The 14,741-nt window shown below is 41.2% G+C and overlaps 1 protein-coding gene across 11 annotated transcripts in view; it reads left to right on the top strand.

Annotated features, from left to right (window-relative positions):
• The window catches only part of PPFIBP1 (PPFIA binding protein 1), a 119,030-nt gene that overhangs the window by 76,035 nt on the left and 28,254 nt on the right, over nt 1-14,741 (top strand). For 8 of the 11 annotated variants that reach the window (XM_082063951.1, XM_082063950.1, XM_082063953.1 and 5 more), the window contains 6 exons: nt 2,438-2,524; nt 3,287-3,400; nt 3,946-4,077; nt 10,794-10,886; nt 11,388-11,480; nt 13,251-13,365. In XM_082063951.1, coding sequence (XP_081920077.1) covers nt 2,438-2,524; nt 3,287-3,400; nt 3,946-4,077; nt 10,794-10,886; nt 11,388-11,480; nt 13,251-13,365 — 634 coding nt within the window. The remainder of the gene's footprint in view (nt 1-2,437; nt 2,525-3,286; nt 3,401-3,945; nt 4,078-10,793; nt 10,887-11,387; nt 11,481-13,250; nt 13,366-14,741) is intronic. The other 3 variants (XM_082063947.1, XM_082063956.1, XM_082063955.1) reach the window with 1 other exon arrangement.

Here is a 14,741-nt window from a genome sequence, read left to right as displayed (position 1 = left end):
CCCAAATATTATGCAGAAGTTACAACATTTCAAGCAAAAAAACAAACTGCTGTTGGGTTGTACACAAAGTTTTCTGGTTCAGTGTACTACAAGAGGTCTGTTTTTGTGCAGATTTTGCAGTATATTTCAGCCCTGTTTGGGGTTCCCATCGCCTCTTAAATCTCTTTTACAGTAATGTGGAGCTGCAGCCTGAACTTTCCCTCTCTAAATGCTCCTATTTTAAAACCAAGTGTGATGTGCTGAGAAAAACAGGATTTTTATTTGAGGTATGGGAACAGAATTTAAAACAAAGGTGTCTTGGCAAGATGTTGTGCACAATGACTAACATTCTGCCTTAACACCTTGTTGGTTTTCACAGCATTGTAAAGACATTTTCATCGTAGCGTGAAACCAGTACTTAATGTCCTCACATTTTCTTCACGCAGTCTTTGGTTTTAGTTAATTTGTGTCTGGTTACGCTGACTGGAGGTATCAGGAGGTTCAGTGATTGGGGCACTGATGTGGTGGTTAAAAGGCAGGGAGTCAAGTCTGAGTTTTGACAAGGATTTGGATGTGGGTCCTGGGGATGGAGGAGAATCTTTGCACCTTGGCTGCCTGCTTGTAATAGGGGATATCACTTTCCTACGTCAGAGACATACACTGGATATTGATAAATGTGTTGTATATTACAAAATACGGATGCTGTATTCTTGGAGGCTGAAAAAGTGCCTGGGATGTGTTGGAGGTCTTTAAATCAGAAGAGAGCTACAGAATAGCAAAAGTATAGAAAACCTCATTTTTGTATTTTGCATACAAGTCAAGTTACAGAATTGAAAGCATAATCTGCTAGTTGAGTAGCTAACAAGTTTATTTGAGAAGCTCCTTGACTTCTTTCACCTTGATTAAACTCTTACAAAACTGAGAATCTCACTGATCTTGAATGGAAATCCTGTGGCATGAGGTAAATTTTGGTAGAGGTCAGAGGAAAAACAGGGGAAACTCACAAGTCTGGAGTACTTCTGCCTTGGTGCTTAGTTTCTTGATGGTCAGAAGGCCTAGTAATTTACTGCTAAGTAATTCAGATTGAGGGTATCATTATGGTGTGACTTATTGGTACAAATTACTAGGGAGTGTCCTTTTCCAGTCTGCTGTAGCTCTAGTGATTTCAGGGGAGATGTTATGGTCACATTGCAAAGGTTACATGTGTGTGCTTGGGAGACACATTTGCTACAGCACACTGATTTACAAGCTGTCCAGACTGATCTCTTAAGGAGAGCACTAAGGTGAGGTCAGATGCTTTGTACCACCTCCTGTTTGCTTTGCATCTCATCTTTAAGCAGTGCTGGTGGGCATTTTATTCCTCTGGTTTCAAACAAGGCAGTTTCTCCCGTCACACAAAGTCAGGCATGTAATTCAGAAAAGGAGCTTTAGCTGGCAGGTTTCCTGAGGCATCCTCGGCGACCGGGGGAGACGGGCTGCTTGAAAGGGAGATTCTGAGCAGGAGCCTGAGGCTGGCAGCTCCTGCGTGGGGGTGGCCTCTCACAGCAGGGTTGTGCTGCAGACTCACCGCGGCACAAGGGTTGGTCGCCCCGTTTCTTTCCATCATCTTTTCAGAGGGAAATCAAGGACCCCCAAAGCTGGTGGGAGCTTCTGTACTGAGCACGTTGGATTTCAGAGCAGCTTCTCTGCTCTTCTTTTCTTCTTCAACTTCCTCTAAGTGATTTATGCAATGATGGGAACAAGAATTTCTTTTCTGAGCAGAGATCTGATTGTGGTGCCCGTCACAAAGTGCTTCGAGACAGCTTTGAATATGGATAGAGTAAAATCCTTCTTGCCACTCAAGAGCATTGAAGTTATTATGAAGAAAGAAAGTTGCTGATTCCTCTGAACTCTGATAGCATTAACATGTATTCTTGTTTCTCTTTAGCCTTAGGCAGCTTCATAAAGAGATGTGTTGAGAGTACAGACGTTCACCCATACCCAGTACAATGTGCCTGATATAAAAGGATGTCTCTTACTGTGTGTTTTAGAAAAAATCGTTTGACTTGCAAAAAGCATAATGCACATTTTGTAGATTGTACATTGATTTTCTATTTTTTTCACTTGCTGAGTGTCTTGGAGTATTTGTCTCTTTACAGATATGGCTTAGCATAGTACGTCATTGAGCACAAATTTTGTTAACAAAATGCTGAATGCACAGTAAGTGAATTTTGCGGAATTGGGTCACCAGAAGGTTCTTCCTTTCTCATCTTTAAGCCCTGAACAATTCCTGTCCTGAATGGTGGTTGTGTATCCTTTGTTGACAGTTTATTTGATTTGTAACCCATTGGGGGCTGAAGAGTGCTTTAAATCTGTTCTTGAACTGTGCAGACTAAAAATACTCCTTAAGTGTGTTGATAACCTTGAATGACACTTTTGGTACGATAGCTGATTATACAATATTTGCTGTCTTTTTCAGACTAATGGACACATATCTGGGAATGGAGATGTGTATCAAGAAAGGCTGGCTCGTCTGGAAAATGATAAGGAATCTCTTGTCCTGCAAGTGAGTAGTCACCTAAATTAATTTTTTCTGCTCTTGAACTTGTAAGACTTCTTAGCAGTATGGGACAAAACCTCTGAGGATTTATTTGCAGTTGTCTTGGAATGTGTTCGGAAGGCTTGCTGATACCTGAGAGTTAACCCGGATTAAGGTTAGGTGTGAATTTAGGTTGCAGGAAAAATCTAAAGGCCTTTGTTTCTCTGTATCTGATCTCTTCTTGAATCTTGTTAGCTGAGCAGGTCTGCAAAGCAACCACCTTGTTAAACTAATGTGTGTCCCTAAGATGACGTTTTTCCATGACCATTCACATGTTTTTATTGTTCTGAAGAGGACTGTGTGCAATTACTTGGAAAGGAGAATAAATTCTGTCCAGTGAGGTTTAGCTATTTGGTTGTTAAGGTAGGAGCCTAGTGGGTTTTAGTTGATGTATTGTCACAGCACAAGCATGATTGTTGGCTGCAAAATGCAGCAGCCACCCCTTGTGAAAACTTCCAGGGCTAGTCAGGAGGGGAGATTCTGAATTGCAATGTGTCTGCCAGAACTTTGGATGAAATTCCCATAAGCATGAGGGGGAGCTTTAACTCCTCTCCTGTGCCTTTGCCAACGCACTGTGTACGGTACAGAGTTCTGCTGCTTCTCCTCCCCTGGGGTCCCATTTCACCTTTGGCCCATCGAGCACTGTTACGCACATACAGTTCTTCAGGTGACACATACAGCATGGGTATGGGGTACTAAACATGCATCCTTTTTTTCTCTGCTGGGCAGGTAAGTGTGCTTACAGACCAGGTAGAGGCCCAAGGAGAAAAGATTCGGGATCTGGAATTCTGTCTAGAGGAGCACAGAGAGAAGCTGAATGCCACAGAAGAGATGCTGCAGCAGGTATTTCACAGCCCCCTTGTCTGTCTTGTTGTCTGTCTTCATTCTGTCTTAATGAACTGCATTTTGCTTTGGTGAGAGCAGTGCACTTCAAGGTGTTGCACCTCTTGATGTCTCTTAACTAAGTGATAATTTTCTGCCATATTTGCTTTAAAGTCTTTGTACTTAGTAATGTCAGTGCTGCTCTACACTGTAGGAATCCAGTTCTACTCTTCTTTGTGCCTCTCCTCACTGAACTTCAAAGAGACTTGGATTAAAGCAAGGATGGGCGGATTCCCTTCAGAGCTCCTTGCTGCCCAGGGCAACTGTGATGACAGACAAGCTTTTTTCTTGTCCTGGCAGCCAACTCGTGATAGTGTCTCCATGATCTCAGATGCATCCTAGGTGCCTGGAGTCTGTCAGATGGGTAGTAGCTGTGTCCCAAGGCTTCAGAGAGTACAAGGAAGAGTGCAGTGCTTTTCCCGATGAAATAGGCCTTTAGCTGTAGAAGTAAATTACTGATTTCTTCCCCTTGGGTGAATAATTCTGTTCTCTTTATCTTGATTCAGGAACTTTTAAGCAGAACATCCCTTGAAACTCAGAAGCTGGATCTTATGGCAGAGATTTCCACTCTGAAGTTAAAGCTTACGTCTGTAGAGAAGGATAGATTGGACTATGAGGACAGATTCAGAGACACAGAGGTGAGTAAAACATGACTGAATAAATGGAAACCTGTGTGTAGCTTCATGTTATCTGAAAATTTCCTGGGGGAAAAAAAAATCTAATTTTTAAGCAGTGCTGGTGGGCATTTTTTTTGCTAGGCAAGAAGGGAATTTACCTCTAAGGGTAAAACATGTATCTCTAAAAACAAAGTGTGTCCTCTTTTCTTGATAAACTCTGATTTTAATAAAGGAAGAGTTCCAAACTCAGGTTTTGATTCTTGCCATCAGATTTCAGGATGGCATTTAGGATGTACTTGAATAAAATCATGAACATACTTCACTCTCCTGTCCCAGCTTGAAACTGTCATCTTTTTAGTAAGTCATGTCTGAGGCAAACGCTTAAGCCCATTACAAGCACAGAAAACATGCACGTGCAAAGACAAGACACACTAAAAGACATAAATTTTGTTTTCAGTAACAGAGAGAATGAGATGACTCGGTGTGAGGGCAGTTTGAAGCCTCCCTTCAATTCCCAGCCCCACAGAAGCCCAGGGCTGAGGGACAGCAGATACTCATCTCATCTGGCTTCATCCCAGCAGTGTGTAGTGCCAGGCAGAGCTGCTGCCATCCCAGGCAGCGTTCTTCTAGGACATTTGCCCTCTTGTGTCCTGTGGATCTGTGTAGCTGAACCTTGCCCATGTTTGAAGCCAGAAAGCCTCCTAACAGTGCAGGTAGGCAAAACCAGGTTTTCCAGGAAACTCATCAGGCCAAGCTTTGCTGCAAGCGTGACATACCCCATATCAGAAAGGGAGTCTGCCTAGGAAGCAGGACAACATTTCCAAATCTGGGTTCATAAATGAGCTGAAATGTCAGATGTTTGTATTGTGGATGTTCCAGGTGTCATTCATTTCTAGAAAGGAAGAAGCCATAATGCCATCACAGGAAACAGAACTTGCCCTTTCCGCATTAATTATTGGTTTACCAACTCCCAGTTTCCTACAGATTTTCCAGGGAAGTCTCATTCCTCACTTGTATTGCAAGCATAAGAGCAAAAGTTGGGCTTGCTTTTGATTTACTTTTTTTGGGCCTGTCTGAAGTAATACGCAGACCCAAAGAAGTCCGCAGATCAAAAACTTGAACCTCAAATTGTGTTCAGCTTTGAAAGGTGGTGATCATTTACGTAGTCATGGCGGTGTCCGTTCCTGCAGTGCAGCACATCTGGGTGCTGCCAAGCTGTGTGACAGATTTACGTTGCCTCCCATTACCTTTTCATCTAGTTTGATACCAGGTGCTATGTGGAGGGTCACAGCATTGCCTTCAAAGCAGCTGATTTTGCAGTCCAGGCCAAGTATTGTGCATGACAGTGCTGGAGAATTTGGTGGGGGAAAGGCGGAGGGAATCGTTGAAGGTCTTGTGCATCCATAGGAGGTGTATTAAGAGCTGGCTGCTTTCTCAGCTCCCGTGAGGTCTCTGGCCCCACGGTGCTCGGCTCTTTCATGAATTACAGCCTACAACAGGTAAATCTCTTCACCTGTATACCGACACTTAGCAGACCAAGAAGGCAGGCATGGAGCTACCTCTGTTCTCAGAGAAGTGGTGACAATGTGGGGACTAGAACCTGCACTGCAGCTCTGTAGGCTCAGTGCAAGAGGCTGACCTTCATGGCAGCTTATTAAGACCTTTCTCTTTGAAACACCTGGAAATGCGCTTAATGTCTTTGATAAAAATAAGATAACCTAAATTATGTTTAAAAGGTGATTGCCATAATTAGGGGCTATATAGATTTATAGCCTGAATATTTACGCCAGAACTAATGAACTATTACTAAAAAGTTCTTCCTTCACTTTGAAAACCAAAATGATGTTTAGTGTGACAGAAATTATTATGTTGTTTCTTCTTTGTTTCTACATTTCATAGCTGTGAGAAGGCTTAGCCTTAGACACTGAAAGGATGATATGTCTTCATTTCCATTTGTTCAGCAGAAAAATTAATAGCTTAATAGTTATAAGGGTCTCAGCCATTAAAAATCTCTAACAGGTATTTTAGAGGCAGTACTTACACAGAAGTACACAATATTTTTTTCAGTGTCGATCTAATAATATTCCTGTTTAAAGTAACAGATGATCAATTATTTCTGCAGCACTGAGTATTTAAATGATTTTTTAAAATATTCTACCATAAAACACATTATGGCATTTAAATGCAGTATTTAAAATGGAAAAAATTTCATACCCAAACTGGGAAAGAAAACCTATGAATATTGCTTTTTATTTAGGGAAAAAAAAAGTGAAAAGAAAAAAAAACAACCAAGCATTGACATGTTAAAACAACTTCTGTGGAGTTCCTATCCCCTGGAATTACCATTCAGATTAAATCCTTCATATTATCCAGTTTTCACTTGTCTGTGATTGTAACTTCCTATTCCAGCTTGGTAGGTTTCTCATAGTCACCAGTCTTTCTCTAAACAGATGCTTTGACTATATCTGTAAGCTTTTTTTTCCTTTGTGTTCTAGGACTTTCCTGTCTAGGTGTTCACAAATACATGGCTTTTTCAAAGCTAATTGTGTGCATAGTAGAGATTTATGATTTATCTGTTCTTTAAATCATTCCAGTCTTTCCACTTTCTTGGCAGACACCAGTATTATTTTCCTTAAGGAGCATGGATGCTCTGAGTTGGACTGAGATTATGTAAGAAAATATCATATGAGGGAGTTTATTTAGGGAGGAGTCCAGAACCAGACATGATCTTTGAAGCAGCAGCTACAGATTAAACTGGCTCACTCATGGGGCTCGCTTCATAATTTAACCACCACCAGACTCCTTTGTGCAGATGAGTTTCTGAGTGGTGCAAAATGATGAATGTAGTTTGTATTCCAAGTGCCAGTAAGGAAGCCTCTGACCTCTGAAAGTCATAATTGCTTTTTGTGCCTCCCTGGCCCTACCATGAAGAGCACAAGTAACAAGAGCAGAGAAGGAAAAGGCTTTGGGAAGTAGGAGTCTGTATGTCCCACCCTGTCCACTTCATTTATGGATCCATGCAAGGAATTGCTGTTGGGTGTTGGCGTGGAGGGACCTGACCATGGATCAGAAGAGGACCCTTTAATGGCTTTTTCCTGTTTTGCAGGTTTAAAAGGCAGGAACATACACGTGTAGATGATGTTCTTGGAGACATGGTTTAGAGGTGGACTTGGTGGTGCTTGATTAATGCTTGCACTCCATGATCTTAAAGATCTTTTCCAACCAAAATGATTCTTTGGATCTAGGATTATGCCCAGGGCAGGTATTTTCACCCATTTATGGGTGCCTGAAGAGGAGGTATTAAATGCATGTAGAGCGTGTGCCATACACTGGCCACCATGTGGGTGACTCTTTTACTGCTGGTTCATCCAAGTCAGCCATGGAACTCTGTGAGTTTTTTGGTCTGATCTCAGATCCTGATGAACCCATACAACACACTGAGTGCCATGGAGATGTACACACCTGAAGCATCACCCTCATCCCAAAAGTTCCTGGGGCCATAAGCAGTTATGATGGTTGGCACCTGCAGGTTTCAAACAATGCTGTGATCTCCTTGCTGGGGCTGCTGCAGGAGGGGGGAAGGCACAGTCCTTGCTGGGACAGGTTTGTAGTCAAAATCAGTTGAACAGAGAATAGTGAAAGAAAAGGGTAAATGTTTCAGGGCAGCATGCAGGAAAGTTGAAATACTCTGGAAGGACTGAGATTTCTTAGAAAACCTCAGTGCCTTTGACAATCTCTACCTCCAGAAGCTTGCTCCAAGTTAAATACCCTGTTTCCCCCAAAATAAGACAGGGTCTTATACAATTTTTCCTCCAAAAGGTGCTTACTTTTTTACATGCCTGGACACTACTTAAATTGACTTTTTTAATGAACTGTAACTAGGGCTCATTTTTGGAGTAGGGCTTATATTTTGGGCATCCTGAAAAATCATGCTAGGTCTTATTTTTGGGGTAGGTCTTATTTTTGGGAAAACAGGGTGGTAATTCAGTAGCAGGGAAACAGACCTGTTTGGGCCTTTTCTTTTTCCTCTGCTCATTTCTGCAAGGTTTGACCATCTCTTTGGTACTAATGAAGGTCTCTATATGGAACCTGGTGAATCTTTAATGTACTCCTGCCTCATAAAGGTGAGAAAGAATGTCATTTACAGTAACTATGTTGTCTATAACTTAAGACATGAGTTAATGTTGCACTTGCAGGAGAGTAATCAAAAATATTTTTAGGGCAAAGCATGCTGTTAAGACTTTAGTTCTATTTAACCCTTGAGCAAATTGTACAGTATTGATTACATATGAGGCCCATAATTGATTAAGCAGAAGAATTCAGATCTTACACTCTTGGATTCTGGTTGCAAGAGTGTGTTATTTTCTGTGACATTGTGAGTGCATCTTGGTAATTCTATTAATTGATACGGGTTGTGCTAACTTGTATGAAAAAAAGGAGCAGAGTTTTGATTTGTTATTCCTTTTGCTCACAGGGGCCTTTTGAATACAATAACTGGTTTCCCTCTCCTACAGTATTTTTAAAATCATATATTTCAAGTGATAAATATATCACTCAGCAGTTATTGCTACCAAAAAAAAAAACCTAAAACAACAATGATGGCTGCAGGAGAGAAAAGCCCCAGAAAAATGAATTGTCAGAGTGTCAAAGCTGACCATCAGACCTGAGAACGTAGATTTGGTGGAGATCTCGAACACTTGCTGTTGATAAGAAACAACTCAATTAATATAGTCATGCAGATTGGCATCCATGTACATTTATACATGGAAGACTGATGTGCTTTGTCAAGGTCACACGTTGAAGAGTCAGTGAGGAATTGCAGGTGTATACAAGTTAGAAAGTGATACATTAGTGGTAGTAATTACTAATCTCATCAAAATGTTCAATATTTTCATTTTCCTTGTTGTGGTGATTGAGCTTGGATCTTGCTAAAGAAACACATATACTGCTCTGTTGTCATCACATTCATTACGTACAAAATAAAAAACAGAGGTTCATTAGCTCAGAGAGTGTGGTGTGGGGCTGGAAGGCAGGTGTTACCAGGGACCCATGAATAACCTCCAAGTGTCAGCTGCTGGCTTGTCAATTTATAAATTACAAATCTCTGTTAATTATACAATTAGCTCTGAAAAATTGTGCTGGCAGTTGTTAGACTGATGTACAGAGCTGCCTGACATGGATAGGATTTGACCTACCGTGTAGGAAGACAAGCAAGCCTAAGTACTGTGCTATCTTCTTAGTAGTTTAGAAGCCATCATGCTGTAGTTCAAGTCCTCTTGTTTTCTGGGGTGCACAGAGAGCTTATCTTGTCTTTGGAAGACTTTCCTGGTGATACAGCATTACAGTAGCTGCTGAGAAACACCTTTTTTCTTCTTTTTTGTTTTTTTCACACAAACATAACACTGATCTGGTGTCTATATATAAAGGTCAGTGAGATATAAATGAGGCAGAAGCTTGCTGGACATCTTTGAGTTGTGTGAAAGCCACAGCTTTCTGCTAATGTGTTCCTCTGCAGAGCAGGAAGGTAATTTTCCCTATAACCTGTGGTTCATTGTCTCTCATATGGAGGGTCACTCTGTCCTGGCTGTCCCACAAGCTGGACACTGGCTACTTAAGATCCCGTTTCCCCATCTAGAGGACGGGAAGGTTTGGAGAAAGGGTGCCTTGCACTTTGGTGGGCAGTCAAACTCAGGGTTTGTTTCACTATTGGAGGAAGGGACACTAAGGTGAGCTGGTGACACTAAGGGCAGAGTCCCAGAATGTTTGGGGTTGGAAGGGACCTCTAGAGATCATCCAGTCCAACCTACCTCCTAAAGCAGGTTCACCCAGAGCAGATCGCACAGGAATGTGTCCAGGTGGGTTTTGAATGTCCCCAGAGAAGGAGACTCCACAGCCTCTCTGGGCAGCCTGTTCCGGTGCTCTGGCACCCTCAGAGTAAAGAAGTTTCTCCTTATATTCAGATGGAACCTCCTACGGTTCAGTTTGTGCCCGTTGCCACTCATTGTGTTGTTCTGCACCACTGGAAAGAGTCTGGTCCCATCCTCCTGACACCTACCGTTGAGATATTTATAAGCATAAATAAGATCCCCTCTCAGCCTTTTCTTCTCCAAAGAGCTCAGGTGTGAGTTGGTGGTGGTTCCAACTTTCTTCCAAAACAGGCTGAACTTGAAAATCTCAAATATAGTGGCGCCATTGATGCTTAAATACATAGGACTTTATGCTTGTAGAAACTAGTGAGGGTCTTTCCATTCAGCCCTCCATTAGAGGGGCTCATCTGAGTGACAGAAACATAGATTTACACTGCAATCACTTCATATTTTCAAAAGGCAGGTGACAGCCAGCGAGCCTGAAGTGGGGAGGATGTGGCCACTGCCACTGCTTTCCGTTACCACTTGTTGTGGTGGACATCCAAGCAGTTGGGCAGCCAGAGGGGCAGGAGGCCTTTCTTGGCCTTCAGCACAGGGAACGCAACAGAAATTTATGTCTCTCTTTGTCCTCTGCCCTCTTGCACTCAGTGCAGCAATGCAGAAACTGAGAAATAGGGTCGCTGGATATCCAGAAAGCTCTGAATTTCTTGACTTAACTATGAATTTGGGTGGTGTGTTTTTGTGTACAGAGTCTTTTTTGTTGCCGCTGTGTTTTTACAGGTCCTGCCGAGGCATGCCTGGGCAGCTATCACTCTCTTTTATTTACTGAATTTCTGTGTCGTTTCTGATCTTGTTTTTCCCCTTGCTCAGGATTTGATCCAGGAAATAAATGAATTGCGATTGAGAGTGGGAGAAATGGACAATGAAAGACTCCAGTATGAGAAGAAACTTAAAACAACCAAAGTAAGTGAGGCTGAGGGGAGGAAGCAGAGGTGGGTGTATGTCAGGCTTTAGAAGTTTACTCTTTTTTTTCCTAGTCCTTGCCTGCACCCTGCAAAATCCTGAGCACATTCACGCCCAGGCTTTTGATGATACTTGCTTAGAAACAGGGGTTATTTCCAAATTTCATGCTGTGGTTTTGAGATCTGGGTATTGTTTTTCATGACGAATAACTCACCATGCAGCTGGCTGTTAACAATAAATATATTTACTTATTTAGTCCCTTGTTTCACGTATTTGTCAAGGAACACCAGTTGCAGTACATAAGGCATGTGCCATATGTGAGAGCAAACTGAGCATTTATTTTCTCCTCTAAATGTGCTAAAAATCAACGACTTTTGAAGAGAAAGCATTCTCCTAAGTAATTCTAGCAGTGGGTTTCTCTAAGTGTCTAACTTCTCTTGCCATTTAGCCTTGTTCTTTTCTATCTTTAGTTTTCTCTCACTCCTCTGTCTCTGTTACCAGTCTTTAATGGCCAAACTTTCTAGCATGAAAATCAAAGTGGGTCAGATGCAGTATGAAAAGCAGCGGATGGAGCAAAAAAGCCAGATACTAAAGGTGTAGTAGTTTCTGGGTAACATTGGGCCTGTTTTGAATTCTTCATGTTCCACTGTTTTACAGTCTGTCTTGCATCGTGCTGTCATGCTTTGTTCTTCATTAATTGCTGTGTGTTGATATGCAGTGTGCCCTTTCCCTTTCCCATTAGATGTGGAAAGCTCTTTATGTAGATATTCCTTGTAAACAGCTTTTTTACTGGATGGGACAGGGTTTTAGTCTTGTGAGTTTTGCATAGGTTACACGTAATGGAGTTAGACTTGGGTTAGAATCATTCCCTTTCCAAGGGAAGATTGCCTGTTCAGTAGCTTATGCCCATTATTCAAACAGAGCTTTTTCTTACCTTTTTAGAGAAAATTTATTCATGACAACTAACTGGAAAATAGTGATTCTTTTACACTGTCCCTTCTCCCACATGTAAATTCACATATTGTGTTTCTAATTTAGGGAAAGAAAAATACACATCAACAACTACATGCAGCTCTAGTTGCCCATGGTTATAGCAGCAGCTTCTCAAGTGACCAAGAGATGGTCTTGTGTTTTGGAGAAGCATTGGTCCTACACTGGCAGAAATCCCATCAAAATCAGTACCAAACTGGAGCACGGGAGGACTGAATTGCCCAACTACTGTTCTGGAAGAAGCTTTGGTTTCTTGAAAACAAAGATTTATTTATTTTTTTAATGGTGCTTTAGAGCAAACAGGAAACGATTTCGGGAAATTCTGTAGTCTGGGCCTTAGTTTGGGTCACAGATATTTCTACATATTTGCAATAGATCTTTTGAGGGAAGCTCAGGAATATACCTAAGCCACAGTATTCTAGTTTGATTTGTTCCTTTAGGGATTTAACACTTCCATTAGAAGCTGTAAATGCCAAAAATTATGAATCTTGCCTTGTTTTGTTTTGTTTACAAACTGAACAAATTAAATTTTCAGTGTTGGGTACATTTGCACTGAGGGTCCTGTCTTGATGATGCTGTTGCACAAGATATCCTCGGACATCAAAGAAACATGTTACTAAGCTGGGTAGGATTTAACTCAAATTTTAAAAAGTTAAATGCATGGATCCGTGCCAGTCACTTGCTAGTGCAGATGGTTAGAGCAAAGTTAAAATTTGACAGCAACTCCCCCAAACACCATCTGTCTTATTACCATGAATCTCAGCACTAAGCTTCCTTTCCTAATGCTTGATCAGCAAACCCAAACTGTGGCAGAGGTACCACATTTTCATCTGAACTGCTTTCCAGTATGTGTTTATGTGCTTGATGGTGTCGTGATTGACTTTTCTTTCATAGAAGCAGTGGTTATTTCTGAAAATGTCCTTAGTCGGGTGTAAGCACAGTTCCATAATTATCCGGCTTTGAACATGCAAAATGCCCTATAAACATGAACTAAACATTCCTAAATGTTAGCATTCAGCCTCATCACCTGCACTTTTTCTGTCTCAGCAAGGTTAAATAAATAATGCCTTTTTTTTTTTTTCTTTATTCTTTCTTTTTAAAATTTAGATGTAAAATCTCTTTTCAAATTATACATCAAATGAACACTTTTGGACCATAAGCCCCTTGGCTTTTCCCCCTTACGGGCTCAATGGTCTGTTATGGTGTTCAGAGGCAGAGTTTGGTGGGTGCACCCTCAGCCAGTGTAAATGTCAGGGGGACCTTGGTCATTTCCACCCGCCGAGGACCTGTCCACTGTGCTTCATAGGAGGGGATTCTGGAAATACCTCAGGTGTGTGCAGAAGCTGTCACTGAGTGATTCTCTCTCTGTTACAGGATGAGCTAACGGCTTTGAAAGACAAACTGGAGCAAAAGGAAGCTGAGGTTAAAAGGCTGCAGGAAAAATTGGTTTGCAAGCTGAAAGGAGAAGGAATTGAAATACTGGACAGAGGTAAGAAAAAGGGAGGCTCTGTCACTGTGTCCTCCTCAGTCACCTCATCTGAGGTCATGGTTCCATGAAGGATTGTACAGGAAATAGCAGATAAAAGCCTCAGTTTTCATAGACTTTCTGTCTTGGTGTTTACTTCTTTTAATATATTTAGGGGGTATTCATGATGCAACTGCTGAACCTACCATTGTAGCAGGTTCTTAATCAACTTTAAACTAGCCTAGGTAATTCCTAGTAAGCTGTTTACATGGTGCCTCGGAAGATGCCGTTTATATTGGCAAAGAAATCCTAAAACTTTCAGGAAGTTCCCTAAAAAGGTTATATTGAGAAGGGAACTTTCTGCACACGTACCTGTGCTGGGCTTTGTTTGTACATCCCTTAGTGTTAAGAAAGGGGAAAAGCCATACTGCAAGTCAAACTATGATGTGTGCTAGCAAATCTTCAGTGTGGACCCAGCCCTAAGAAGATAAAATTGAGGACTGGTTCTGTATTTGTGCACTGGATAAGTCTAAATCCTAATTAAGCTTGAATTAGCACAGAATTTTTACATGTCAAAAAATTATTTTATTTTCTGGCAAAGAAGAAACGAAATCGGTATTTATTTGGGGGGAAGCTTAGGTTGGGGAAATTATTTAAAATTTTTTCTTTAAAGTCTCACAAAACTTCTCCACAGACTTTTTCTTTGACTTGCTGCAATTTTACTTCTGAATATATCTCATGGGTAGTTATTGCTGATTTGAAGATTGTGCTTTTAAAATATGTTTTTTAGAAAAGTAAAGCCTCAAAAGTTTAGTTAATCTCCTTCCCTGACCTGAGGAGGAAAATGCTGTGTGTAGACTGTCATATTTTATTTAATAAAATGATCTGTTTAAAAAGAAAAAAACTGTAAGAGCACTAAAAGTGACTAAATTGAACCATGATTCCTTTTTCTAAGAACGTTTAAATGTGAACAAGGTCTGGCTTTATTGCATTTATGACTGTTTATATGAGGCTTTTCATCCTGGGGACCGCTGTGTATGTTGAACTCCCATTACCCTCTGGTTCTCAGCTTTAGTTTAGTTTTCAGTATAGTCCAGCGGAGGATCTTCAGCCATGATGAACCATGTTATTTCTGCCTTGGAGCAAGTATATGAGTAATGCTATTTGCAGATAACACACATTATCTGCCCCATGAGCTGAATTGTGCTTTCTGAACGAATACGCTTCCGTTATCACTTACCTGGCTTTTGCTAGTAAAGCGTTAGCTTAAGAGTAATCTAGTGGCATAAACCTCTTCTGAGGCCTTGCAAATGAAAACATACATTTGAAAAATATGTCTTTGAGACAGGTAGTTTTGTATAAGATCAGTGGGACTATTTTGTGTCATTAGGTACAGTAGC

Source organism: Streptopelia decaocto (assembly GCF_964273445.1).
Source record: "Streptopelia decaocto genome assembly, chromosome: 1".
NCBI classification, from domain to species: Eukaryota; Metazoa; Chordata; class Aves; order Columbiformes; family Columbidae; genus Streptopelia; species Streptopelia decaocto.
Note: the sequence above shows the minus strand (reverse complement) of the source record. Positions and strands in the feature narration are given on the sequence as shown.